Source organism: Rattus rattus, chromosome 1 (assembly GCF_011064425.1).
Source record: "Rattus rattus isolate New Zealand chromosome 1, Rrattus_CSIRO_v1, whole genome shotgun sequence".
Taxonomy (NCBI): Eukaryota; Metazoa; Chordata; class Mammalia; order Rodentia; family Muridae; genus Rattus; species Rattus rattus.
This window is the reverse complement of record NC_046154.1, coordinates 28,074,135-28,101,176: the sequence shown is the minus strand read 5'-3', so window position 1 is coordinate 28,101,176 and position 27,042 is coordinate 28,074,135. Positions and strand designations below refer to the sequence as shown.

Sequence of the window (27,042 nt, the reverse complement as noted above, 5' to 3'; positions counted from 1 at the left end):
ATTTAAGTTATTTATTATGCGTATGTGTTGTGCCTGCATGTTATGTCTGTGCACCACATGCATGCACTGCCTATAGAGGCCAGAAGGGGGCATTAGATCTCCTGAGGCTCCAGTTACAGATGGTTACAAGATGCTCTGTGGGTGCTGGTGATCGAACCCTGGTTTTCTGGCCAGTGCTCTTAATGACCGAGCCATCTCTCAAGTCCTCTGAGATGATAATTCAATTCTGTTCATGCTCCTCTGCCCCACCGGACCCCAGGAGACTTCACGGGGACAAGCTTTCCCACCACTGTCTTTCCCAGCAGGCGGCCAACCCTTAGCACCCAGAAGGTGCTCAGTGAATATGCTAGGATGAATGTATGTATGTTTGGGGCGTGAGAACTCAGCAGACTCATCAATTCTGAGTGCCCTCTCTCCTCCACTATAGACGAGTGTTCCCTCGGGGCCTCCCCGAGGAGTTTGCCCTGGTCCTGACGGTCCTTCTGAAGAAGCACACCTTCCGGAACACATGGTACTTATTCCAAGTGACTGACGCAAATGGGTACCCACAGGTGAGTCCACCCCTTCCATCCCCCAGTCCTCGGGCAATGGTTCTATTAGTCTAACTCAGCTTCTATTCGAACTTGTGGTTCTTGGGCTTCTCTGCTCCATCGAGAGACCGCCTACCCCCAGCGCCCGACACACGCTCTCAGAATGCCCTCCGCTGTGACCCAGCTAGCTTTCTCCCCTCCTGTGAGACGAGCTTGAGGCCCCAGCTTGGCCAAGCTATGTCTCTGGAGTTCTGAATCTCTGTCCTTTCTCTTTTCCAATTTGTCACAGGTCTCCTTGGAAGTCAACAGCCAGGAGCGGACTCTAGAGCTCCGGGCACAGGGCCAAGATGGTGACTTTGTGTCCTGCATCTTCCCAGTGCCCCAGCTCTTCGATCTGCGTTGGCACAAGCTGATGCTGAGCGTGGCAAGCCGTGTGGCCTCTGTGCATGTGGACTGCGTCTCGGCTTCCTCCCAGCCTCTGGGGCCCCGGCAGCCCATCCGGCCTGGGGGACATGTGTTTCTGGGCTTGGACGCTGAGCAGGGCAAGCCAGTTTCAGTGAGTACTGGGTCCTAGTTTCTGCTCCCGCCTCTCAGGGAGCCTTGAGCTCCTGAGGGTGTACTTCAGAGGCCTCATTTGGAGCCATCGCCTTTCTAGGTAGCCTAACCAAGCTAACCCGACATTCGAAGCCCTCTGCCATCTGGGTTCTATAGGTCTCCAGCATATTCCTCTCATCTCTCTACTGAGCACTGTGGTCAAGTCTGATGGTCGCCTACTAAATTTGCATATTTGCACCTTTGCTCATGCTTTCCCCTTTACTTGCAATGCTTTTCCTTGTACATTCATTTGCAGGATGGGCTCAGTTTGAATGGAGCCCCCTCTTCCTGACTACCTCTTCCATCTTCCTCTGGGAATATAGTCTCCCTCTCCTCTCCTCCCTCTCCCTCTCCTCTCCCTCTCCCTCTCCCTCTCCCCTCCCTCCCCTCCCCCTCCCCCCCTCCCCTCTCTCCCCCTCCTCTTCCCGCTCTCCTTCTCCTCTTCCTCCTCCTTCTCTGCCTCCCTCTCCTCCTCCTCCTCCTCTCTCTCTCCCCCTCCTTTCTCTCGCTCCCTCCTTCCCTCCTTCCCTCCCTCCCTCCCTCCTCTCTCTACTTTTGGCAACAGCTCTATTCTTGATCCCCCCCCCCACCAACCTGGAAAGACCCTAAAGTCCAATCCTGGGGCGAAGACGTCTTTGAGCTTCTTTGGGGACCGTGGAAGAACTATTTGATCATCTGAAATAAGATGAACTTGTGTGTCCCCTGCAGTTTGACCTTCAGCAGGCGCACATCTACTGTGACCCGGAGCTGGTGCTGGAGGAAGGCTGCTGTGAGATCTTACCGGGAGGGGTGAGTAGCTGGCTCCTAGCACACGCTGTGCTGGAGAGGGGGCAGCCTGCACAGGGATGGCAGAGGTCTGAGGATGCATCTGCCTCTGTACTGACCCCGACTGCCTTTCTCCCATATTGAGCAGTGTCCCCCAGAGACCTCCAAGTCACGCCGGGACACCCAGAGTAATGAGCTCATTGAGATCAATCCTCAGACCGAGGGCAAGGTCTACACCCGCTGCTTCTGCTTGGAAGAACCTCAGAACAGCAAGGTGGGTGAGCAAGGGAGACGCAGGGGAGACTGTTCCACCCCTAACCTGGCTGAGGCCTGCCACCAGGTTCAGCTGAGCATGTGCCTAGACTGGGGGAAGACCCCTGAATATGGACTCACTGTAGGTCTTACCTGATGGAACTCAGGGAGACAGAGAGAGGACCCATAGGGTAACCCTGTGCCTTCTACTTGTTGTCACTGAGCATTATTCTGCTGTATTCCTCACTCTGGCTAGACCATCCTGTGGCGGGCAGGACCCCATTTGCAGTTTCTCTTATACATGGATATCTGGGCCCCGAGGCCAGGATGCACTGGATTCTGGGCTCCCTCATTTTCCCAGCACCATGGCCAGCTGCCCTGTCCACACTCAGGTTCTTTGGAGATGGCAGGGACACTTCCTCCTTCCCTCAGCCCCACCCTCAGGCTGGGCAGTGTCCCTGCCTACCCAGGCAGTGTGCCCAGCCTTTGGCTGCAGAAACACAAGATCCCATTGATTCAATGCCTGTTTTCTATGTCATCACATGGGAGGGGGGGAAGGGGTAGCCATGGGGCAGCCTTAGGGGCCTGAGCAAACCCTTCATGATCTGGGAGGTGCCAGATGCCAAACTGAGGGGGTGCCTGGCATCCGTGTGCTCTGCCTGGATGCCCCATTCCAGCATGGACCCCAGAACGGTCTTTCTGTCTGCCCAGGTGGACGCACAGCTGATGGGACGAAGCAGCCAGAAGGCAGAAAGGGGGACAAAGGTAGAGACAGTGGCTGAGGGGGTGAGCCCACGGTTACCCTCTGTCTGCCCTGCATTCCCTCTATAAAACCCCTGGAAAAGATGCTGTACTCCCACTCTCTTCCTGCCCAGACAGAGCTCGGCTTCTGGTGCCAGCTCTGAGAAGGGAAGAGATTGGACGGGACACAGTACTGGGCATTCTCTCTCTAGAGAGCTGGCTTCTGCCTGCTCTTATGCAGGGGTGAGGAGGGGGTGGGGTTAAAGCAATGTTTGGTCCCAGGCTCCTCTTCTACCCCCATGCCTCCTTTTCCTCAGGCCCACCAGGAGACTGGAGCCAGCGAGGTGAGCCTTTTGTCTGGGTTGGTCTCTAGGACTGTGGGGAGGGAGGTGTCAATGCTAACTCTTTGGATAAAGGTTTGGAGCATGGAACCTAAAGTGTGGGGGTGATGGATAACTGTGAAGCACCCAACATCCCTAAGGGCCCAACTCTAGGCCTTGTCTGCCCTGGATTGTTGGGTGGAAGTCCAGGAAGCCATTCCTGCTGATTTAGAGGTCAATGGCCATGGTCATCTTGGGGAAAACCTAAGTCTTAGCTGTGAAACCCTTCTTCAGTGACAGACTGTGTAGCCTTGGGCTTCTAGCTGTTTTACTGTTTCTGTCTCACTTTTGTTCCTTTTGAAGAGGTGGTGTTTGGGCCTTGAGGGGTGTGTGTGTGTGTGTGTGTGTGTGTGTGTGTGTGTGTGTGTGTGACACTCATGCTGGGCAGGGCTAATCTCAGAGGCTCAGAATTGATCTGCGGGTCTGTTCTTTCTTTTCAGTGTCCGCCCTGTGCCCGCAGCGCCCGGGAGAGCAATGTGAGTGAATGAAGGAGCATAGCCAGTCTGGGAGTGGGTGTTGCCTGGAGTGGACTGGAGCTTCCTGGTAGAGGACAAGGGGGCTTTGTTCAATTTCCCATCACTCCCCTGCCTGTTTCCCAGAGCCGTGCTTGTCCCCACCCTTAAGCCCACCGAGCCAGGGCTGCCTTCTAGGCATTGAAATCTCAATGGAGTGTTGTGGTCCAGAGTGGTGGCTTGCTTAGGGGATGGGGTGGGGTGGAGTACGGGACTCAAGACCTTGGTTACTGGTTTCAGCTGTGCAGTTGCCCTCCAGGTCTTAGATCCACTTTGATTGGAAGGTACCATATGCCACCTTGGGGACTTAGAGCAGGGGAGGAACAGCCCAGTGCCACACAGCTCAGAGCCTGGGCATTCTCCTGTCCTCCTCGAAAGCTAGCCTAGCCCAGCCTTCCCACTGGGAGTTGGAAGGACAGGGCTCCATGAGCCGTTTGGTACCTACTGTGCCCCTTCCGTAGGCAGCAAGAGTTACCTTGTTTTCAGCTGTTGAGCCTCATCTATTCATAAAGGGCATGAACCCCCTAATTCTGGGGGGACTTAGAAGTACCCACACTTCTTCCTGCCTGCCTGCCTCTCGTTCTCCCATCAAATCCCAGATGTGCTGGGGTTGCCATGGCAACCGAGTGACCATGTTAGCCTAACAATTTGAGGTGGGGCTGGCCAAAAGCAGGCAGGTTGGAGAAAGTCGACCCCTCTGTTGGCTTTATTGCCTTGAAAAGCAGAGTCGGCATGCTAATTGGCCAAGGAGGCAGAGTTGGGGGTGGGACTCTGGCCCTGCCACCATGCTGTGTGAATCCAGCTGACTTGCTTGCTCTCTCTGGGCAGCTGGTTGCTCCCTAAAGTTAATATTCTCTTCCTTCTTCTGTTCCCTTAGGTCACACTTGGTCCCCCTGGCCTCAAGGTAAGACCTAGAAGAGAACAGAATTCTCATCTTCCTTGGTGACCTTGGTCCCTCCCACCTTGTGAGGCTCTATAGTACTGTGTTTATAGCAGGACTACCCCCGTGTGCTTAAGCGCGTGTTGGAACCAGTGGGTTGTGTGTATAGGGTCCAGAGCTACCCTCTGCTGAGGCCCTCTGTGTACCAGGTCCTGTGCCCTGTGACCCATCCTAAAAGGCAAGTGCTCCCCTTGAGCGTCAGGGGAGACTGAGGACTCATTGTGTCAGTCATAGGTCGGAGTGATCGTGTGTGGGTGTACCTGTATGTTCTGGAACACATGTCTGTGCCCATGTGACCACAGGCTGAATGTTGAACCCATATACACCTGCGGGGCTCATGGGCCCCAAGCTTGTGAGTGACGGGTGGGCATGGCTCATGTAGGCGAATGCCGTGCTTCCTTTGCCCGCTGTGAGCGTGCGGGCTCTGCCCATTGTGGTGCCTACGGCACCCCCTGTCTGCTTTGCTTCTGTCTGGAGACGGCCATTGCATCCATTCTACCTTTATTGGTGAAGAATCAGGGAGGTGACCTGACTCTGCCCCGAGTCCTGTGGTAGCAAGCACAAGGCTTGAGCTCAGGAGACCTGACAATTAGCTGTCATGGGTTTATGTCATCCCGAGTGTCTACGCAGCGTGTTCACGTGCCGAGGACATGCTGCGTGTTTGCTAATGTGCATGCCTGTGGGTGTGGGGGAGGGGATACTCCCTGTGTGAGACCTCTTCCCATGCGCCGTGTGTGATAAGTGCACGGTGGGGGAGGGGGTAGGAGGAGGGAGTGTGTGTGTGAGAGTGTGTGTGTGTGTGTGTGTGTGTGTGTGTGTGTGTGTGTGTGTGGGCGCGCGTGCACTTGCATAGTAGATGGGTGGAGGCAACCAGGGGTGGGGAGCACTTTTTGGAGGCTCCCTTGAGGCACAGTCATCATTCTGGTTTTACCCACAGGGAGGGAAAGGTGACCAAGGCCTGACTGGACCATCAGGCCCCAAGGGAGAGAAGGGAGCACGGGTAAGTGCCCTAACCAGCTCCCGATCAGGGCCTCTCCCGCCTAGCCAGGGCTTGGTGGGACGTAAGCTCGCACCCCCTCATCTCAGCGGGGAGTCTGGCCACTTGGACAGGGTGCTGGCGGGGCTAATGTGCAAAAGCTTATTATTCTAGGGGCACCGGGGCCTTTCCTAGCAGCAGGTTTTTGTTGACTCCCCCAGAAGGTCCTAGCCCTGACCCGTTCCTTACTCGCAGGGCAATGACTGTGTTCGAATCTCCCCAGATGCCCCACTTCAGGTAAGACTGACTGGGAGGGCGGGCTTGTGTCAGGGCTCAGGCAGGGCCATTCTGGCCATTTGACCCCGTCTCCTTTGTCAGTGTGCAGAAGGTCCGAAAGGAGAGAAGGGAGAATCCGGAGACTTGGTAAGCCTGGGGCCCGCCACAGGGCCGGATGCATCCTGGGCTAGGCCTCATCATTCATTTGTGTCCCTCCTCATCTTAGGGACCCTCAGGACTCCCGGGCCCAACAGGCCAGAAGGTAAATAGGCTTACGTTTGGAGGGGTAGGTGCCTGGGTGGCCATACATTCAAGAGGAGGGAAGTAGCTGAGGCCTTCCTGCAGGATGGTGACAGCTGGCAGAATTGACTGCCCTTCCCCAGCCCTTCTAACCTCCTGCCCTGTCCAGATACCCACCACATCTAGAAGGGAATGTCCCCACGCTTGTGGTATGAGTGGCCTGGCTGGTTTGGAAGTTCTTTCTGTTGTCTGCCCTCCTGTGGAAAGAAGAGGCAGAGTCAGGGAGGGAGACTCTGGAAGGCCCTTGCCCCTCCCCCACAGAAACTGTGAGGTTTCTTTTCCTCAGTCCAGCTCCCCCTCTCTTCCTTCTCCAGGGCCAGAAAGGGGAGAAGGGCGATGGAGGCCTCAAAGGACTGCCGGGAAAGCCGGGGCGAGATGTATGTTGCTGGGAACCCTCCCCCTAGGGCCCAGAATGGTAGACTCTAACTCAGATCCACCCTCCTCCTCCTGGCCAAGGAAGCGAGGCACTGTGTCCCAGGAGGCAGGGCAAAGGGGTTCAGGTGCTGAACCCGGGCCTCTTGACTTTCAACCTTTGACCTCGTTGGTCTCAGGGCACCAGGTTGGGGTCTGGCATTGGGGGAGGGCAGGTGAAGGGGTACAGGAGGATAATTACTGCTGTCTCAGGGGGGCAGGTGCCAGGATCCTGGTCGTCCCTACCTCAGCCCTCTTTCCCACAGGGTCGGCCAGGAGAGATCTGTGTCATTGGGCCCAAAGGGCAGAAAGTGAGTTGCAGGCCTGGGTGTGGGAAGGGCGTTCAGTAGGGGTAAGGTGGTGCCTCTCTCATAGCTATTTATGTGTCTGTGTGCCAGGGAGACCCTGGCTTTGTTGGGCCTGAGGGATTGGCAGGAGAGCCTGGGCCCCCTGGCCTCCCCGGACCACCTGGGATAGGACTGCCTGGGACTCCTGTAAGTGTCCCCTCACCTGTCCTGCCACCCTCTCCTGAGACCTTTGTTCCCCCCAGGGTGGGGCTGAGTTGGGGATAAGACCCAGTACCAGGAGTGCAGTTTGGAGGGTGACTTAAGACAAAAGCACTCGGAGGGGTGGATGGGGAGGAGAACAGCCATATAGAAGGGGAGGGGAAGGGGCTAGGGGGCTGATGGATGGACAGTAAACCGGGAAAGGGAATAACATTGAAATTTAAATAAGAAATACCCAAGTTAATAAAAATGGAAGAAAAAAACAGACAAAGCCACTCACCATGCTATAGAGAGAAAACTTGTATCACCCTTTTCTGCCATCAGGGAGATCCAGGTGGCCCACCAGGCCCTAAAGGAGCAAAGGTAGGCACAGGGGTGTTGTGGACATGGCGGGGAGGGATGTGTGATTATGCAGTGTACATGTCAGGAGGTGACCAGGCACTGGGCTGAGAGAGGCCCAGTTCAGCCAGGGTTTATGGGGTAGGGGACCGTCTCTACTCCAGGACTAGCTGGAGTGGGGACCTTGGTGAGCAGCTAGTACTGGAACTGTCTGTCTGTCTGTCTGTCACCTCCTCCTTATTGTACTAGGGAAGGGTACTCAGAGCCCTTGTCATCTCTTATCTTTTTCCAGAGCTAGGCACGCAGGAAGACAGGCGTTAGGAAGAGAGGGTTTATCCAGTGAGTGGCCCTGACAGAGATGGGGGGCTCAGCGAGGGTCAGAATGAAGGAACAGATGGGCAGAGGTCACATCAGTGGGAGCCTCCCCTTTAACCCGTCTGATTACAGGGCAGCTCTGGAATACCAGGAAAGGAAGGCCCAGGAGGGAAGCCGGTGAGTGACCACAAACAGGGGAGGGCCTCCTTGCTCACCATGCTCAGATCTGTTCCTCCAAAGCCTCCAGGGTGAAGGGCTTGGGTCCTCAGCTCCTTCCCGCCATAGCAATCCCTGTGCCTGGTATTAATGCCCCATGCTTTTTTTCACTTTCCCAATAGGGGAAGCCAGGAGTACCCGGGACTAAGGGAGAAAAGGTAGGTTCCATGCCTGGTGGCCCTAGGTTGGGGTGGGAGCAGGTTCTACTCTGAGTAGCAGGGACACTCTGCCCCCACCTCAGGTGACACTTATTACTGTGGAAGGAAGGTTTGTGATCAGATCAGGAGCTTACCTGGGGGGTCAGCCAGATCTAGACCCTACCTCAGGCATCTGCATGGTCTGTGAGCATGGAGCGTCATTTAGCTTCTCTCTCAGCCCAAGTCTCATATCTGTCAATGGGACACATGTATCTCCCCTGGCTTGCTTTGAGGACATAGTTTCAGGATGTTGGGAACTCCTTTCCTGAATGAATGAGTCACTCGGACAGGCAGCCCCTGCAGTTGTCCTGCTGTCTGTCCACTTTGATGATGGGAAACATCAAAAACAGGTGTGACAGGAGGCTTTGTCTTTCCTGAGGACTCAGCCCCACCCTAACCTCTTGTGGTTCTTGTCTTCTGCTAGGGTGACCCCTGTGAAGTGTGTCCAACGCTGCCCGAAGGGTTCCAGAACTTTGTGGGGCTCCCTGGAAAGCCAGGGCCTAAAGGAGAACCAGGTGATCCTGCTCCAGCCAGGGTGAGTGCCCAAGTGGCCACTGAGAAACATACACAAGACAGACCCCGAGGAAATGGGTGCTTCTCAGTACCACCAAGATTAGGCCCAGGGTTGCCTAGATGGGATTTGAACCATAGAGCTTGGGGTGGGGCTAGAGTGTCATCCCAGGTTTCCATGGCAACCTCCCAGCACTTTCCCCCCAAGAGACTCTACAGTATCTTTTGGACTAGATAGGGTGGAACCATCTCACTGTGAGTGAAGGTTGGCTGGGTTTGGGTATTGGGTAGAGAAAATGAAAGAAAGTAGTCAGGGCAAGGGTTAAGGTCCTCAGCTTCCTCACCTGACTCCTTCATATACCCTCTCTTTCAGGAGGGCCTAGGAACTGTTGGACTGAAAGGTGACCGGGTGTGTAAAGAACTTTCTAATGTGGACATTTAGGTTAAATTTACTTCCCTTTTTGTTATATGGGTTGATGGGCACTGCCTCTGGGATGCTGGCTTTGAATCCCTCAGGAATGGGGCAGTTTAAAGTGTCACACTGCTGTCCTTAAATACAGCTAGAGCATTTGGGCTGTCCCAATATGCCTCGTCTTAGCCCACAAATCATTTCTTTTCCTTGCAGGGAGATCCAGGCATCCAAGGAATGAAAGGAGAGAAGGTGAGGGGCCCCTGTGCCTTGGTCCTCGCTTTCCGTCCACCTGAGAGAATTTTGATTGCTCTCTTCCTTCCCTAGGGGGAACCCTGCTCATCCTGCAGTTCAGGTGTTGGGGCCCAGCATCTTGGGCCCTCCACTGGGGTCAATGAAGACATGGGCTCCCCTGTCCATGGTTTACCTGGCCTCCCGGTGAGTGATCTGCCCTTGGCATATTGGTCCTGGCTCTTTGGGTCCCATGTTTTGGGGCCAGGGACCAAGAGGAAGCCATGAAGCAGACTATATCCTGGTGTGTTCCTCCATCCCTGTGCTAGGCTGCTACTTGTAAAGTGGTAACCGCCTAGCAGTCCCTCGTTCCTTTCTCTCGTTGGTTAGACACTGGGAGCTTGGAGGGGTGTCAGACAAAGGTGCCGTAACTCCATCTTGGTGTTTTGTTTCGTTTTAAGGGCAAACCTGGAATTCCCGGGCCAAGAGGCATGAAAGGAGAGAAGGTGAGGCCTGGGCTAGACATCAGGGGCACAGGCAAGGCAGGGGGAGACAGCCCTGGAAGGCAAGCGAGGCAGGGCTCAAACTGCAGCTTCACAGAGAGACCCATCCATCAGGGCCTCCCTGAGCAGAGGCAAGGAATTTAGTTCCAAGAACCTCATGTTCTCCCAGAGAATTCCTTGGTGTTGTATTCTTAATTTAATGATAATCTAAAACGATTAGGCACATCCAAGACTACCTAAAGCAAAATAATATTTAACTCTCCTTTTCTACTTATCACGTGCCAGGCACTGTTCCAAGCCTTGTGCATGCTTTAATCTCGTTTCATCCTCCCAAGCTTTAGTGGAGTACATTTCTCTACTCTTCCCATTGTCTGGGTGAGGAGCCATTCAAAAGGCCCAGAGACTCTCCCAATGCCTCGTGGGTATTTGAGCATGGGGAAGTCTGGCCCCAGAGTCGATGATCTCCACCGGCCTGTTGGCTGGATTTCGATGCCCGTGTTCATATTTGTATTCGTGATTGTGCTGGAGACAGAAGACAGCATTGGGTCTCTAATAGAGGGGCTCTGTGGATGTGAGCGCCCAAGTGGGAGACACATTGGGGTGTGTTCAGACTCACAAGGTATTTCTCAAATGGAGTTGTAGTTCCCCTCCCAACGCCTGCTCTCCTTCCGCTAGTGTATAGTATGTGCATGTGTGTGCCTATGTGTTCGTGCATGTTACTGAGAGTGAACCAGGATCTAGCGTATGCTTTGCAAGCACTCTACACCGAGTGACATCCCCTGCTCCATAGAGACCTGAGGAACCCTTACTTTACTCTTTATTTTGAGAGAGGGTCTCACTAAGTTGCCCAGGCTGGCTTTGAACTCACAATGTAACTCAGACAGGCCTTGACCTGTGCTCCTCCTACCTATCCCTCCTTTTTTTTTTTTTTTTTCCCCCCGGAGCTGGGGACCGAACCCAGGGCCTTGTGCTTGCTAGGCAAGCGCTCTACCACTGAGCTAAATCCCCAACCCTCTATCCCTCCTTAAGTAGCTGTCTTAGAGGCCCATGCCACCAAGCGTGACCAGCCTTTCCCATCGCAGCAAATAGCATAACCCGAATCCCCAAAGCCACCATCGTCCTTCACTCCTCCTTTCCCCACATCGTTTCCCCCTTTGTCCAGCCCAGATGCAACTCCTGATGGTTCTGCCCACGTCTCCCTCGGCTCTCCCTGCTCCTCTCCATGTGTGCCACTGGGTCTCCATGGTCTCACTCCCGATGACAGTGACCTCCTCTGGCCCGCATGTGTCTACTGCAGCCCTTCGACAACCCATTTATCACGGAGCAGTTAGTGTTCCTTTGTAGAGAGAACTGTAACGACAGAGCTTCCTGCTTACATGCCTTCTGGGACTTGACTCCGTGCCACAGTCCTGCTGGCTCTCATTCTGACCATCCTCCCTCCTCTCTGTGCCCTCCTTTGCTTCAGCCATCAGACCCTCCTTCCACTCTGGAATATGTGGCGACTGTTCCCACCTCCAGACTTCACTCCCGTAGAAACACAGAGGGCTTCCTCCCACCACCTTTCAATGGCTGGCCTCATTAACTTCTTTCGGATGATCGTGGTCCTACTTCTGACCACCCAGTATAAATGGCATCCCTTCTTGTCTACATCATTACCTCACTTCCTTCATAGCACTCATCACCGCTTAAGGTTACTCTTTTAAAAGCTCCAGCCATAAAGTGTTTGCCTTGCAAGTGTGAGGACCCAAATTTGAATTCCCAGCAACCACCTAAAAATTCAACCCTGAAGTCAGCCAACTGAATCGATGAGCTTTGGGGTCAGTGAGGAAAGGGGCTGGAGAGACGGTTCAGTGGTCTAGAGCACTGGCTGCTGTTCCTAGAGGACCCTGGTTCGATTCCCAGCATGCGCATGGCAGCACATAACTGTTTGTAACTCCAGTTCCAAGGGATCTGACACCCTTACACGGGCATACATTCAGGCACATAAAATAAAAATAATTTTTTTAAAGATTTATTTTATGTATACAAGTACAGTGTTACTGTCTTCAGACACACGAGAAAAAGACATCTGATTCCATTATAGATGATTGTGAGCCACCATGTGGTCGCTGGGAATTGAACTCAGGACCTCTGGAAGACCAGCCTGTGCTCTTAACCACTGAGCCATCTCTCCAGCCCAAAAACAAAATTTACAAAAGCATTTGGAGAGTGATTGAGGAAGATGGCTGATGTCAACACACGTGCACGAGCACACACGCACACATGTGAATACACACATACCCACAGAGCTGAGAATATATTTCAGTTGGTAGAGTGCTTGCCTGGCATGCTTAAAGCCCTGAGCTGGATCCCCAGCACAACATAAACTGGGCATGGCGATGCACACCTGAGGCAGGAGGGTCAGAAGTTCAAGGTCATCCTTGACTACATAGCATAGGGTTACTTTTTCTTTTGATAAAAAAAGCTTTTAAGGGCTGGAGGGATGGCTCAGTGGTTAAGAGCACTGACTGCTCTTCCAGAGGTCCTGAGTTCAAATCCCAGCAACCACTTGGTGGCTCACAACCATCTGTAATGAGATCTGATGGCCTCTTCTGGTGTGTCTGAAGACAGTGACTGTACTCATATACATTAAATAAAGTAAAAAGTAATAATACAGTTTTTTTAAAAAGCTATTAAGTGTGCAAGGCCTAGGAGGAATTTTTGTCTGTGGTGTTCACTTCACAGCACCTAGCCCAGTGCTCAGGGCCAAAAGGCATTTGATGAACAGCTCTTGGAGAAAAGACTCTGTGATCTCAGCCTGGCTAGCATGAGGCTGGGCCTGGGCTTCTGGGATGGGAGCTGGTTTTAGAGACTTAGCTTGTGACTGTTCAGGGCCTCCCTGGGGAGTTGGGAGGAGTCCCAGTCCCTGAGTCTCACTTTCCCTTGCCAGTGGACATCCCAAAGGTCTGCCTAGGTACCTGCAGGCCTTCCCTGTTTCCTCTTTAACTCTGCTCTCTGCTTGGCCCTCAGGGTAGTTTTGGCGATACCGGGCCGGCTGGAGCTGCGGTAGGTATAGGGGACCCGAGAGGCTCGGGCTGTGTCTGCACTAGGCAGGTGCTGGGCAGTGTCTTATGTGACTTCTCATGCAGGGACCACCAGGACCAGTGGGACCGGCTGGCATCAAAGGGGCAAAGGTCAGTCCGGGGCATCCCTTGCATGTTGCCAGGGCTCGCCTCTGAAGATGTCTCTGTTCTGGTCCATTCTACTCCAAATCCTGGGTCCCCTGCAGTCTGTGGGGTAAATCCTGGCTCTTGCGGTAAGGCCTTGCTTCTGTCTTTGCTTCGTCCCCTGCTCCCAGCCTCTCCTGGGACATCCTTCCTTTGGCAGAGCTGGCTGCATCCTGCAGCTCCAGATCCCAAGCCTCAGGTCGCAGGAACCCCCTTAACCCAATACCCTTGCTCTGCAGGGGGAGCCGTGTGAGCCCTGTGCATCTTTGTCCAAGCTCCAAGATGGGGACACTCAAGTGGTTCACTTGCCCGGCCCAGCTGGCGAGAAGGGAGAGCCTGGGCCCCCGGGCTCCGGGCTGCCTGGGAAGCAGGTAAACTCTGGAGATGGTCGTGGGCAGGATGCAAGAAAGCAATGGTCCCCGCAGCCTCTCCAGACTTCCTGGGGGGCAGAGCGGGGCGAGATCAGCATCTCTGCGTCTAGCGCGGCCTGCTCGCATCCTGTATATAGGCTTCCATCCTGGGACATAGCACAGCACCGCCTCAGCAGAGCTGGGCTCAAGCTGGGTCCGGTTTTTTTTTTTTAATAAGATCTTTGACTTGGGCAAGTCACTTTTGTTCTCCGTCCCTCTGGGTCCTGACCTTAGAGGTGAAGCTCAGTCATGACTTGCGTGAAGCCCTGAGCGGCGCACAGAGAGCTGGAGAAATGGCAGAGTGGCTGTGGTATGACAGCTGCTGCTCTAATTGTGACAGCAAACACCGGCCCAGCTGAAGAATAGTCTCACAAGAGCTCTGTGGTGCAGAAGCCTACACTGTGTTTTCACCCTCGTTTGACAGATGGGGAAACTGAGGCTAGATGAGGGGATAGGCGAGGTAACCTGTCTAGGTCATATAGGCAGAAATGTCTCCAATGGTAGACAGGTTCCCTAGCACTGCGGCCACATCCCCTGGGTCTCCCACAGTGCTGGGTACCCAGAGGTGTTCGTCCTGAGGGAACCGGTGCTGAGACCATTTTCTCCTCAGGGTAGAGCTGGAGAACGTGGACTCAAGGGGCAGAAGGTGAGAGAATGTGACTGGGCATTGAGGTGTGTGGGTACCTGGTCACTGTACAGGCCTCTCTGCCCCCCTCCTTCCTTCCTTCCTTAATCGAAATACTTTTAATGGAATATATTCCCCCCAACTCCTCTCAGATCTTCTCCATCTCCCCACCTATCCAGCTCCATGTGACCCTCGCACCCCCACCCTGCCTCTCTCTGAAACAAACAGCCCCCTTTCCTCGATTGCTCAGACCAATCTCCACTCCCTTCTTAGCCCCCAGGCCCCAGAAGGGACTGTGATTTCCCACAGGTCTCAGGGGCACCCTTCCCACAACTGGGCGACACCTGTCCTCCTTAAACATGACTCCTTACAGGGGGATGCTGGGAATCCAGGAGACCCTGGAACGCCAGGCATCACAGGGCAGCCTGGAATATCTGGAGAGCCTGGGGTTCGGGGTCCTGCAGGACCAAAAGGAGAAAAGGTCGGTCGGCTAGGCCTGCGTGAGGAGGTTGTTGTGTGGGCAAACAGAAATCAAGAGGCAATTAATGAGTGGTACTACAGGGAGCCTCAGGGAAGCCCGGGTACCAGATTCCTCGGGCGCTTTACTGCAGCTTGGAGTAGGGGTGGGGCTCTCAGAGAATGGGGTGGAGGGCTGGGGGCATGGGGGTGGGGCGCTGGCTTTGCAATGCCCCCAGGCCTGGCAACCAGTCCCAGCTCACAGGCTCCCCTTATCTCTGACCAGGGCGATGGATGCACTGCCTGCCCTAGCCTGCAGGGGGCGTTGACAGATGTATCGGGACTGCCTGGGAAACCAGGTCCCAAAGGAGAGCCAGGTCCTGAAGGTGTGGGTCGGCCCGGTAAACCAGTAAGTGCCATCGGCTCAAACCTCTCACCCTTCCCTGCCTGCGTGTTCTCTATCTGCCCAACACACCAACGGTATCCATGGGTGTCCTTGTACCTTTCAGGGCCAGCCTGGTCTACCAGGAGTTCAAGGGCCTCCAGGACTGAAGGGCACTCAGGTTTGTATGGGAATGGAGCCCCACCCCCACCCCCAGGGTGCTTCTCTGGGAGGAGAAGGAGGAGGAGGGGGAGGGGGATGAGGAGAGGGGAAGGAAGAGGAAGAAGAAGGAGGGGGAGGAGGAGGGGAAGGAGGGAGAGGAGGAAGAGGAGGAGGGGAGGAGAAGGGCGGGGGAGGAGGAGGAGGAGGAAGGGAGGAGGAGGGAGAGGAGGAAGAGAGGAGGAAGAGAAGGAGGGAAGGAGGAGGGGAGGAGGAGGGGAGGAGGGGGGGAAGAGGAGGGAAGGAGGAAGAGGAGGGGGGAGGAGGAAGAAGAAGAGGAGGAAGAAGAAGAGGAGGAGGAAGAGGAGGGGAGGAGGGAGAGGAGGAGGGAGAGGAAGAAGAGGAAGAGGAGGGGGAGGAGGGGAGGAGGAGGGAGAGGAGGAGGGGGAGGAGGAAGAAGAGGAAGAGGGGGAGGAGGGGAGGAGGAGGGGAGGGGGAGGAGGATAGGGACTGTGGGACAAATGAAGGATTCCAGACTGGTGAAAGGTGAAAGTAGAGAAGGCTTCAAAGAGGTTGGGGGATGGGCTGAGAATTTCCAGCCAGGGGTTGTTTTACCTCTTCAGGGAGAGCCTGGACCTCCAGGCACCAGTGCTGAGGGACCCCAGGTGAGTGTCTCACTTCACCCTTGCCTTCCTGCTTGCTTCCAATACTGCCATAGCTGCCAGCTCCCCAATCCAGGGCTGTTTCCTGCCACCAGATGCTAAGGACACAGCTCTGTGGCCAGGGGTCACACAGCAGCCTTGGCCTGGTATCTGTATTGGTCTTTTTCTTTTTCTTTTCTTTTTTTAAATGGAGATAGGCTCTCTCTACACAGCCCTGTCTATCCTGGAACTCACTATGTAGACCAGGCTGCCCTTGAACTCACACAGATCTGCCAGTGCCTCTGCCTCCTGAGTGTTGGGATTATAGAAAGGCGTATGCCACCATGTCTGCCGGAGTTTGTCTTTGCCCTTATTGCCTTAACCCTTGAGTCTTCTTGGGGAGCTCTCTTGAGTTGGGGCCGGCAGGCACCCTCCCAGATCTGCCAGGGACACAGGTACAAGGGGCAGGGGCCTTTGGCCACTGTGCCTCAGACTGCCCATTCTGACTTGCAGGGGGAGCCTGGAACCCCAGGTTTGCCTGGCATTCAGGTAGGTCTCCTAGGCCTGGACGTGGCTGACAGGGGAAGGGGCCATTTTACAGGAAGAGATCACCAGATGTGTTTCCATCTGCAGGGGCCTCCCGGACCTCGGGGACCACCTGGCTCAACCGGCGAACACGGTGCCCAGGTGAGTCTCTTCCGCTGTGGTTGTTGGCACCGCAGCACAGGACCTGAGGCTAAGTGACGCCAGTCAGAGGGCTGCCTGAGATCCACACGTACAGCTCACTGCTGGCTTCAGATCATGCCTCAGCACCCTGTCCTCTCCCCACAGGGACCTCCAGGGCCCAAAGGAGCCACAGGACCCATGGGACCTCCTGGTGCTAGTATCTCTGGGCCTCCGGTAAGAGCCTTTCCTAAACAGCCTCTGAGGAAGCTGTTCTTGGGCCCATGACACTGCTGCTGGGGACAGGGCACGGAGCTGATGCTCCTGTCTCAGCAGCCTGGGGTGGGAGGAGGCAAGCCTTCTGGGCTGTCCTCAGGGAAGGACTTTAAATGATAATATCATAATATATCTCCACCATGTTGTGTCCTTTCCTCCTCTCTCTCTCTCTCTCTCTCTCTCTCTCTCTCTCTCTCTCTCTCTCTCTCTCTCTCTGTGTGTGTGTGTGTGTGTGTGTTTAGGTGCTAGGTACTGAACCCCAGTCCTCTGGAAGAGCAGTAAATACTCTTAACTGCTGAGTCATCTCTTAGTATAATATATATATATATATATATATATATATATATATATATAAAGAGTCCCCACATCCATGTAAAAAGTCAGATGTGGCCAAGTATGGGGGCAAATGCCTTTAATTCCATCATTCAGGAGACAGGGGCAGCTGGAGCTCTTCAAGTTCAAGGCCAGCTTAGTCTACATAGCCTGTTTCAGGACAGCCAGAGTTATATAGAGAAATCCTGTCTCAAAAACAACCAATTCAGGAGACAGAGGCAGGTGGATCTCTGAGTTCCAGGCTAGCCTGATCTACAGAGTAAGTTCTAGGACAGCTGGAGCTGCATAGAGTCATCCTGCTCAAAAACCCTCTATTACCATCACCAATAACAACAAGCAACGGTCAGATGTGACTGCATGCGCCTGTAACCCCAATCCTGTAATCCCTAGGGCTCACTGGCCAGGCAGCCTAGACTAACTGGAAAGTCCCAGATACCCAAGAGAGACCATCTCTCTCTCTCTTTCTCTTCTCTCTCTCTTTTTTAAAATGTTTATTTATTTATTTATTATATATAAGTACACTGTAGCTGTCGTCAGACACACCAGAAGAGGGCATCAGATCCCATTACAGATGGTTGTGAGCCACCATGTGGTTGCTAGGAATTGAACTCAGGACCTCTGGAAGAACAGTCAGTGCTCTTAACCATTGAGCCATCTCTTAAAAACAAACAAACAAACAGAAGCCAAGGTAGATGGTTCCTGTGGAACGACAGCCAAAGTTGACTTATGACTTCTCCACGTGCATGCACACATACGTGTGTACCCATACACATACCTGCAGATATGGCACACACACACACACACACACACACACACACACACACACACACACACAGAGCGTTTTCCTTTATTTTTATTTTATGCGTATGAATGTTTTGCTCGAGTATGCCTCTGGTGCCTGCAGAGGTCAGAGGGGGGCGTCAGATCCCCGGGGTCTACAGTTGCTAATGGTCCTGAACTACCATGCAGGTGCCGGCACTCTGACCTGGGTCCTTTGCAAGAGCAATAAGTGCTTTTAACTGCTGAGCCTTCTCTCCAGCCCAGTATTTCACTCTTCAAGTCCGCTGTAGTAATTATCCGTATTACCAGAGCACATTCACTCGAGGCGCGCCGAATCAATCTCCATGATTAGCATTTCATCTTCTGATCATTGCTTTGTGTCCAGAGCCCTCAGCCACTCTGCTGTTTGTAAACTGGGGTCACCTTCCTGTTCTGTAGAAGTCTAGAAATTGTTTATCCAAACTAATAGAAATCTGGTTACCATTATCCAGCTGCCTCGGTTTCTCCCTTCCCCTCAGCCTCTAGGAATCACCGCCTCACCCGCCCCCCTCTGCTTGGAGATCCACAGTTTTAGCTTCTGAATAAAGAGAATATGGTCATACCCATTTTTGGAGCAACGGCCCGCTGAGGCCCTGTGTTCAGTCAGCTCTGAGCCTACAGAAAGGGCGCTGTTGTGATGATTTTTATTGTTTCTAGAGACAGGGACTGACGCTCTAAGCCAGACTTTCCTGGATCTCAGCTGTGTAGCCCAGGCTCATACTGAACTTTTGGCAACCCTCCTCTCTCAGCGTCCTAAGTGCTGGGCTTGCAGGTATGAGCTGGGATTTTTCATATCCATACCCAAGGAGAGCGAAGGCCAGAGAGCAGATGCTGGAGCTGGGAATTTGAAGCCCACCCCTTTCTGTAAAACCCCGGACCATCCACTGCGTGTCTAAGGGGATGGAAATGCTCTATTCTACTCTGTCCAAGACAATGACTCCCGTGCTTAACAGACCATTGAGCAAATTGCATAGATTAAGTAATAATAAGTGTATTTTCTCATTTTAGTCATCAAAGACCTGTCTAATAGTCAGCTTCTACTCCACGTGAACCCACTAGAATTTTACAAAATGATAATTTTAGCCAGAATCAAAGAAATGCCACCTTTCAGCCAGCCCATGCCATGCTGGGCCATGGGCAAATGTATAATTTTCCTGAGCTTTTGGTAACGCTGGGAAGGCCCACTGAGCCTTATCCTTTCCCTTTCCTTTGTAGATCCCTAGAGAAATTGTTGTTTGAGTTTGGAGGGCATTGATAGATTCTGCCTGGGGGTGTGCCAAAGCCTGCGGGGTGCAGGGATTTGCCCCAACCTATATGGACCAGTCAGCTGTGCCCAACAGAACTAGACAGTCAGAATCCCTGCCTGCCCCAGGGAGCCCCAGGGTAAAGGTGGAGTTGGAGAATTGTCCCAGGGAGGCTTTGAGCCCGGAATGTAAGGGTAGACTTGTCCTCCAGGAAGGCAGTCACGGGGCTGTCTGCAGCAAAGCCGCCCTCTCGGGGCCACATCTGTGTGTTTGCTCGAGCTTGGTTCCAAATCAGAATCATTGACAGACCTCTCCTGTTCTACCTCGCCCAGGAGGCCTGCTGGTCTGCCCCACACTCACTAGCTGTGTGTCACCCTCACCAACTGTGTGTCACCCTCACCAACTGTGTGTCACACTCACTAATTATGTCATACTAGCTGTGTGTCACTCAGCTGTGTCACACTCACTAGCTGTGTGTCACCCTCACCAACTGTGTGTCAGCCTCACCAACTGTGTGTCACACTCACTAATTATGTCATACTAGCTGTGTGTCACTCAGCTGTGTCACTTACCAGCTGTGTGTCACACTCATTGTGTGTTACACTCACTAATTGTGTCATACCAGCTGTGTGTCACACTCATTGTGTCATACCAGCTGTGTGTCACACTCACCAGCTGTGTGTCACACTCACTAGTTGTGTGACTTTAGGCATGTGACAGTGTCTCAGAGTTGATAAAGCAAGCTCTGAACTTCCGCTCTCCCATCTCGGGTCACAGCGATAGGGAGAATGTGTGCAAAGAGAAAAAGCAGCAAGTGGGGATGCTGGGCCCACAGATCTGGGGCCAGGTTTGTGTGCTTGGTCGTGTGATCTGAAATTTCTTCAAGCCTCAGTTTCCTCATCTGCAAAACAGAATACCACCGCCCTGCAAGGGCCGGCCTTGGGGGTCCCATTCACTGTTCTCTGGTAGTTGCAGACCTATTACGGGGGAGGGTCACACCCTTTCCTCCCTCCCTCCAACCTCCTCTCCTCACCTCCTGGCCAGGATCTCTCCCCTGGAATATGGGCACCAGGGAGCCTGGGGCTACCTCTGTTTGTGCTGTTGTTTGTGTCTAGGCCAAATGACCAAATGACCACTGCCACCCAGCCTCGCCTGCTGACTCTGGCCCCTTTCCCTTTGGGGCCATGAGGGGCTGAGAGGACAGACTGGACTTCAGGAGCATCACTGAGTACAGTTCCCGGGTAGCAGGGTTCTGTGGCTGGACCCGCTTCCCGCTCCCACCCACTCACCTCTCTGTATTTTTTCTCTGCAGGGCCAAAAGGGATCACAAGGAGAGAAAGTAAGTCTCGGGGCCCGGGCTGCTGCTTTCGGGGAATGGGTTCCTAGAGTTCCATAGCCCTATAGTAGCTGTTCAGGGTGGAGTCGTCTTGCTGTTCACAAGCTTCCCGATTCCAGGAACTGTGGGTACTCCCTGACTTCATGTAGATGACGATGACTCAGAATTCAACCATGATCCCAGGAGACCAGAGAACACCAAGGCCCCTTTAGCGGACGGCTGTCCTTTCACAGGGAAGCTGTGTCAGAAGATGAGGCAAGGCAGAGGGATGGGGGACCAGGACAGAGGGTACAGAACCAGCCAGGACCTTGGAGAGTAGGGCTGCTCAGAATGGAGCTGTGAGTACCACAGTGAGATTATGTGGGCAGCAGCTGATGGTGACTTAACCAGATGACCACTACACACCGTACACGATCAGTCCCCTGGCACTCTCGGAGTCAAAGCTCTGACCATCCACACTGGGCAGCTAGGAGCCTCTGGGTTGCCCGAAGAAATGACATAGGAGGCTGACCCAGACCTCTCTGTCCCTAAAGCCCATGCCACCTCCCAGGTGAGGTTTTCAGAGGACTCTCGTCTTTGCCACTCAAACCAAGGCTCTTGTCTTGCCAGGGTGAACCGGGAGAGTGTTCCTGTCCTTCTCGGGGAGAGCCCATCTTCTCCGGCATGCCGGTGAGTGGGGCTGAACTTCTTTTCTTGCCTTCCCTGCCCTGTTTTATGTCCCAGCCAGCCCCGTTCCCATGCAGCTCTGCTTGGTGTAGACGTTGCCTATAACCTCTCCCCTTCTTTTGCTGCCCCAACTCCTACCCAGGGTGCTCCGGGACTGTGGATGGGCAGCTCCTCGCAGCCGGGCCCGCAGGTCTGTGTGGCTTGTGTCCTTTGTCTGGCCTCCTGTCGCGGCTTTCCTGCCCTGACACTACTGCCATCCATGGTGGCAGGGAGCTCTCTTCCCCCCAACCCTGATTTTTGTCTTCTCTCCCACAGGGTCCCCCAGGTGTCCCCGGACCACCAGGTCCCCCCGGAATGCCTGGATTGCAGGTAAAAGTACTAGAGACTAGAAGAGAGTTTGGAGATTTGGAGCGAGGGCAGAGACCAAGCAGTGGTTGGGTCTCCTCCGTGCTGGACCCCGGTGCACTGTTTCCTCTACTCACACGTGTGCTGTGCTTTCTTAGTGCCGTGGCTTCCTAGCACAGTGTGGGATGGCTCACAGACCCCTGGTTTCGGCTTGTTGACGCCCAGCCTCATTTTGAGGAACGTCCTATTGTGTTTTAGACCAGGCACCCACTAATAGGATCCAAGCCCAGGCCTGGCAGGAGCCCAGGCTCCGAGGCCAAGCTTTATGCTGATTGGTTCAGAGTGCACTGCTGGAACAGCAGTCAGTATGTGCTGGTGGGGCGTGCATTTCTGCCTGTGTGATCTTTTCCATGCACTGTTTTAGATGCTGGGATATAGGGATGGACCAAACATTAGTATCCCTGCGAGAGAGACAGACAATGAGTAATAATAATAATAATAATAATAATAATAATAATAATAATAACAATAATAATAATAAAAGGACGATAACACTAGGTCTGGGAATGGATGGTGGGAAAACAGGGAGGCATTTGTGAAAAATATTAAAGAAAAACAAGGGAAGATGGCCTAGTCAATAAAGTGCTCGCCATATGAATATAAAGACCTGAATCAGGTCCCTAGCATCCATGTAAAAAGCCAGGCATGACATCCTATGCCTGTAACCCCAGTGCTGGAGAAGCAGAGAAAGGTGGATCCCTGCTGGGGGCTTCCTGGTCATCCTGACTAACAGAATTGGTAAGCTTCAGCTTCAGCAAGAAACCCTGTCCCCAAAATTAAGGTGGGAAATTGGTGAGATGGGTCCACCAATAAAGGCGCTCACACGCGGGCCTGCTGACCTGTCCCCTATCCCCAGATCCCACAAGGTACGAGAGAAGGAAATCCTCAGTTGTCTTCTGACTTCTACACACTTGCTGTGGCATTGTGTGCCTGTGTGCCTGTACACACACACACACACACACACACACACACACACACACACAGAGGCATACACTCACATACACAGCACACATGCACACATGCACACATTCACTCATGCACATACACACACAAACACATACGTGCACACACAGATTAAATTAAAATAAGGTGGAGAGCAACTGAGGAAGAGACCCAGTGTTAACATCTGGTCTTAACTTGCACATGTGTGCCCATACATGCACATGACTTGCACATACATGTGCACGTAAGCATGAACATGTACACACATGCAAATAAAAGGTGACGTTTGAATCAAAATATAAAGGAAATGCAAGTGGACCTGTTGAGGAGAAAGCACCCCCGGGCAGGAGCACCCCCAGGCAGGAGCACCCCTGGGCAGGAGCACCCCCGGGGAGGAGCTCCCCCGGGCAGGAGCACCCCCGGGCAGGAGCACCCCTGGGCAGGAGCACCCCGGGCAGGAGCATCTCTGGGCAGGAGCACCCCTGGGCAGGAGCACCCCGGGCGGGGAGGAGCACCCCCGGGGAGGAGCACCCCCGGGGAGGAGCACCCCTGGGGAGGAGCACCCCTGGGGAGGAGCACCCCTGGGGAGGAGCACCCCCAGGCAGGAGCACTCCTGGCAGGGAAAGCAGTAGGTGCAGAGGCCTATCAATGATAATGTCCATGATGTCCTCAGGAACACAGAGGCCAGAGATAGTAAGGAAAGAATATCAGGAGGGGCCGAGATCTGTGTCACACTTCCGTCCTCAGAGCTAGGCAGCCTCAGTTTGAGTCTCCTTTCTGCCATGTGCTCTGTGACACTGGGCAAGTTACTTAGACTTGTGGTGTCTCCATTCCTTTATCTATGAAACATAGATAATTATAGCACCTGCCTCAGTGGGCTCCTTGTGGGTATTAAATAAGCTTTTGTGTGTAATGCATGTGACATCTTCCCTGGCACACCGTAAATGCCCCGAAGGGCTAGCTATCCCTACAATGTTTACAACTATGACAACCATTCTCGTTCTGTTGGGGCTTTATGTCAACCCCAGGAGGAAGATGGCACTGCTGCCCCTATGTCACACCTGGGACAGCTTACGCTCTGAGAGGTGCCGTGTCTTGTCCCAGGTCACGCGGCCAGGTATTATAGCTCAGGGCTTTCCCTAGTGGAGCACTTCCTCCTCTCTTCCTCTGCATTTCAGGACAGTCCCTGGGGGAGGGGCTTCCTCCCCAGGGACCAGAGCCCACACCACGCACTTGGCAGTCCCCGCGCCTGATGAGAAGTGTCCAGGCTTCCCATGCAGTGCCAGCAGCATTCAGTGATCTGTCAGCAGCGGGCATGGAGTTCGCTTGGGGAGGCTGAGTCATTTCAAAGTGACCCATTAACCAGGGGGAGCGGACATAGCGTGAACTGTGCCAAGCCACACTGGGGGAACAAGGAATGGAGAAAGCTCTGAGTGTAATCCCAGGACCCGGAATCCTATCTGACGCCAGTGCCCGCAACCAACCCGGGGCTGCCACAAACCGGCACCTGCCCTGTGCCAGGCTTCTCCGTGCAGGGCGGTGGGGTCGGAGATGGCTGACACTTATTTGCTCGAGACTGCGTTGTCCCGGTGCCTTCATACAGCATTCATCTTGATCCGTTTTCCAGATGAGGTGCCTGAGACGCAGAGGCTGAAAATGTGCCCAAGATCTTTAATAACTGGCAGGTAGCAGTCAAACTCGGCTGCATACCCTACTTGTACAGGAGAACATGGATATGTAATTCTATCAGGCTAAGAAAGGATCACACCCTCAGGCTAGAGCCAGCAGCGCAGCACCGAGAGTGGAGCGGTGTAGTAACTGCTGGGGTGTGGCTCGGTTGGCCGGATGCTTGTCTAGTATACAAGAAGCCCTGGGTTGGATCCCCAGTGCCCCATAAAATGATCGAGGTGGCACATGCCTGTAATCCCAGCCCTCAGGCAGTACAGGCAGTGGGATCGGAAGTTCAAAACCGTCCTCAGCTACATAGTGAGTGTAAGGCGTGCATGAGACCAATTATCTAAACAAAAATATTCCAAGCATTACCCACGTGTCAGGTACTGTGGGACTAGAGGGGGCTGAGCGGTGACCCCGAAGTGGAAGCACCTGCAGTGGTTAGGAGAGGGGGGCTACTCAGGGGCAGCTGACCTGTTCCAGTGCCGGAAGCTGGGTCTTGAAGGGGAGGTCAGATCTCAGAGCAGGCCCAGGAAATCCCGTCCCAGGAAGAGCAGGTTGGGCAGCGATGCGTTCATTCAACACATATCTGATGTGTTCCTCCTCCTCATGGGGTGCTGGGGATTCGAAATCGAACGCCCTCCCTGCGTCAGCAGAGTATCTAATATGCAAATGTGCGTTGTCAACATGCAAGAGAGCCAGAGGCTGGGTGGCAAACCCTTAGCAGGAGAGTCCCGGTACATCCTACCTCTGGGCTGTGCTGTCTCTCTCACAGCACGGTCTCCTCGAAGCCATCTGTACATGATGACTGTCTTACAGAGAAGGAAACTGAGGCACAGAGGGTGGTGAGGACTTGCACATAAATGGTTCAGTTGGCAAGCATCCAATACTGCCGGGACACCTTTCAAGGGATGGGGCATGCTTAGTGGACAAAGGAGGTTGGGAGCCGGTGGCCCTCTCTCGGACTCTCATCTGTCTCACTCAACCTACGAGCTTCTCCCAGGCCCTTCATTTCCAGTAAACTCCGATGGTGATTAATGAGAGAGTATGGGGAAGTGACTTAGGATAGCCCACAGCAGTCACCCTGTAGAAGACCCTCTGCCCAGCTTCTGACCTGCCGCACAAGGAAATGCTCCCAGAGGAACTATTTTTGAGTAGGGGAACTACTCTGTGCCTCCTTGGCTCCCCGCAGTCCCCAGCCGTGGGAGACCTTGAGGCTGAGGGTAGCCAGAGCTGCCACCAATGCAAGAGCCTGTGACAGGTGGCAGGGCTGTGAGCCCCAGCAAGGAGATCACTAGGCTGGAAGAAAGAGTCTGATCTCTTGTTTCTTTTCTGCTTCAGGGAGTGCCTGGACACAACGGTTTGCCAGGACAGCCTGGGCTCACTGCCGAGCTGGTGGGTATCAGCCAGGACGCACTGGCCATCGTCCTTCTTGTCCTTCCCGGGGATGAGCTGGCCAGGCGCTGGGGGTGGGGGGTGTCCTCCTTCACTCCCGGATCTTGAGGCTGGCTGCTCCTCTACGCTGTATGAGCTTCCCCTCCTGACCAGCTAGAACCTGCTTCTGTCTCTTGCAGGGATCCTTACCCATCGAGCAGCATCTCCTCAAGGTAAGAGGGCACAGAGAGGCCTCTGGCAGGTGTCACCAAAGGGGATTCCCACCGCAGGTGTTCAGTTGCCTGCCACCAACAGTAGCAGGCTGAGCCTGCCGTTCCTCGGTTCCTCGCTGTGGGGGAAGTGCTTTCTAAGCAGCTGTCTAAGAGGGCCTGGCTGGAATCCTCTAGGCAACCTTTGCTGAACGAATGCTTAAAGGAAGGCCACAAATGCCCAGCCGCAGAGGAGAGTCGACCTGTAGTCCTGCTAAAGGGCTGTGGTCTGGTCTGGCTGACCAAGCTCTCAGGAGCCCCAAACTTCCTGTAGAGCCTCTTCTTGCCCTTTCTTAGGCACCTCCAGAAATGACATGAGCTGGGCCATTCACTCCTGCAGGCTGACTTCAAGTTCCTGGGGCTCTCTCAAGAGCACAGCACCCTCAGGATACCCTTGCCCATGAATCCTCCTCTAACGGCTCTCTTGGGCACAGGCTTGTCAGCATCGTGGACAATATGTCACTCCAGTGAGCTTTGGTCAGGGCACAGTATAAGGGCTGCCTGCCCTGCCCCTCTTTGAACCACGGGTGTTTCCAGAAGCCACTGGTGGAGGTGGTGGAGTTAACCTAGCAGCAGCCCTGAGCTGTGGCACAGCGAGGTTGTGGGGAGGAGACTCCAGCTCCTCTCTCCTGGTCTCAGGGTCCTGCCCTCCGGGCAGTGATGGCGTGACTCCAGCCCCAGATGGGTCACACTTCTAACATCTTACATGTTGGCTTTGTGATCTAGGGCTCCACAAAAGGTCAAACACAGGAACTGAACTCAGCCTGTAATAGAGGTCAGATGACAGCCAGGGGAGTGGGCCAGGAGACAGTGGCCACCATGTCCACAGCCCAGAGAAAGTGCTGACTCTAGACAGAAAGGCAGGGACCAATCCAGGTTTACAGATCATTTGAATATCATTTGAATATCATTTGAATATCAGCTTACTTATATCTACTATGCTTTTTTTTTTAAGATTTTTTTTATTTATGTAAGTACACTGTTACTGTCTTCAGACACACCAGAAGAGAACATCAGATCTCATTACAGATGGTTGTGAGCCACCATGTGGTGCTGGGGATTGAACTCAGGACCTCTGGAAGAGCAGCCAGTGCCCTTAACCACTGGGCCATCTTTCCAGCCCACTGTGCCCTGGTGACTGAATGCACCAAGGCCCACTATAATCTGTGGCCTTAGGGGTGCTGCGGAAGTATTAGGTGAGGCTCCTGCCCTGGGTCCCAGCACCGCCCCTGACAGGGAAGCTCCAGGCTCCCAGCTGGAAC

At 53.9% G+C, this 27,042-nt stretch overlaps 1 protein-coding gene across 1 annotated transcript in view; it reads left to right on the top strand.

Moving 5' to 3' along the window:
- The window catches only part of Col16a1 (collagen type XVI alpha 1 chain), a 52,938-nt gene that overhangs the window by 4,410 nt on the left and 21,486 nt on the right, over positions 1 to 27,042 (top strand). The window contains exons 5-44 of the mRNA XM_032897029.1: positions 428 to 551; positions 820 to 1,086; positions 1,833 to 1,913; positions 2,038 to 2,163; positions 2,853 to 2,906; positions 3,200 to 3,226; positions 3,703 to 3,738; positions 4,652 to 4,678; positions 5,652 to 5,714; positions 5,946 to 5,987; positions 6,069 to 6,113; positions 6,193 to 6,228; positions 6,581 to 6,643; positions 6,944 to 6,988; positions 7,076 to 7,171; positions 7,508 to 7,546; positions 7,970 to 8,014; positions 8,176 to 8,211; positions 8,675 to 8,785; positions 9,134 to 9,169; positions 9,386 to 9,421; positions 9,497 to 9,607; positions 9,862 to 9,906; positions 12,913 to 12,948; positions 13,032 to 13,076; positions 13,349 to 13,480; positions 14,130 to 14,165; positions 14,518 to 14,625; positions 14,887 to 15,009; positions 15,110 to 15,163; positions 15,765 to 15,806; positions 16,296 to 16,331; positions 16,416 to 16,469; positions 16,614 to 16,682; positions 20,430 to 20,456; positions 21,063 to 21,122; positions 21,262 to 21,309; positions 21,435 to 21,488; positions 25,479 to 25,532; positions 25,712 to 25,744. Coding sequence (XP_032752920.1) covers positions 428 to 551; positions 820 to 1,086; positions 1,833 to 1,913; positions 2,038 to 2,163; positions 2,853 to 2,906; positions 3,200 to 3,226; positions 3,703 to 3,738; positions 4,652 to 4,678; positions 5,652 to 5,714; positions 5,946 to 5,987; positions 6,069 to 6,113; positions 6,193 to 6,228; positions 6,581 to 6,643; positions 6,944 to 6,988; positions 7,076 to 7,171; positions 7,508 to 7,546; positions 7,970 to 8,014; positions 8,176 to 8,211; positions 8,675 to 8,785; positions 9,134 to 9,169; positions 9,386 to 9,421; positions 9,497 to 9,607; positions 9,862 to 9,906; positions 12,913 to 12,948; positions 13,032 to 13,076; positions 13,349 to 13,480; positions 14,130 to 14,165; positions 14,518 to 14,625; positions 14,887 to 15,009; positions 15,110 to 15,163; positions 15,765 to 15,806; positions 16,296 to 16,331; positions 16,416 to 16,469; positions 16,614 to 16,682; positions 20,430 to 20,456; positions 21,063 to 21,122; positions 21,262 to 21,309; positions 21,435 to 21,488; positions 25,479 to 25,532; positions 25,712 to 25,744 — 2,602 coding nt within the window. The remainder of the gene's footprint in view (positions 1 to 427; positions 552 to 819; positions 1,087 to 1,832; positions 1,914 to 2,037; positions 2,164 to 2,852; positions 2,907 to 3,199; positions 3,227 to 3,702; positions 3,739 to 4,651; positions 4,679 to 5,651; positions 5,715 to 5,945; positions 5,988 to 6,068; positions 6,114 to 6,192; positions 6,229 to 6,580; positions 6,644 to 6,943; positions 6,989 to 7,075; positions 7,172 to 7,507; positions 7,547 to 7,969; positions 8,015 to 8,175; positions 8,212 to 8,674; positions 8,786 to 9,133; positions 9,170 to 9,385; positions 9,422 to 9,496; positions 9,608 to 9,861; positions 9,907 to 12,912; positions 12,949 to 13,031; positions 13,077 to 13,348; positions 13,481 to 14,129; positions 14,166 to 14,517; positions 14,626 to 14,886; positions 15,010 to 15,109; positions 15,164 to 15,764; positions 15,807 to 16,295; positions 16,332 to 16,415; positions 16,470 to 16,613; positions 16,683 to 20,429; positions 20,457 to 21,062; positions 21,123 to 21,261; positions 21,310 to 21,434; positions 21,489 to 25,478; positions 25,533 to 25,711; positions 25,745 to 27,042) is intronic.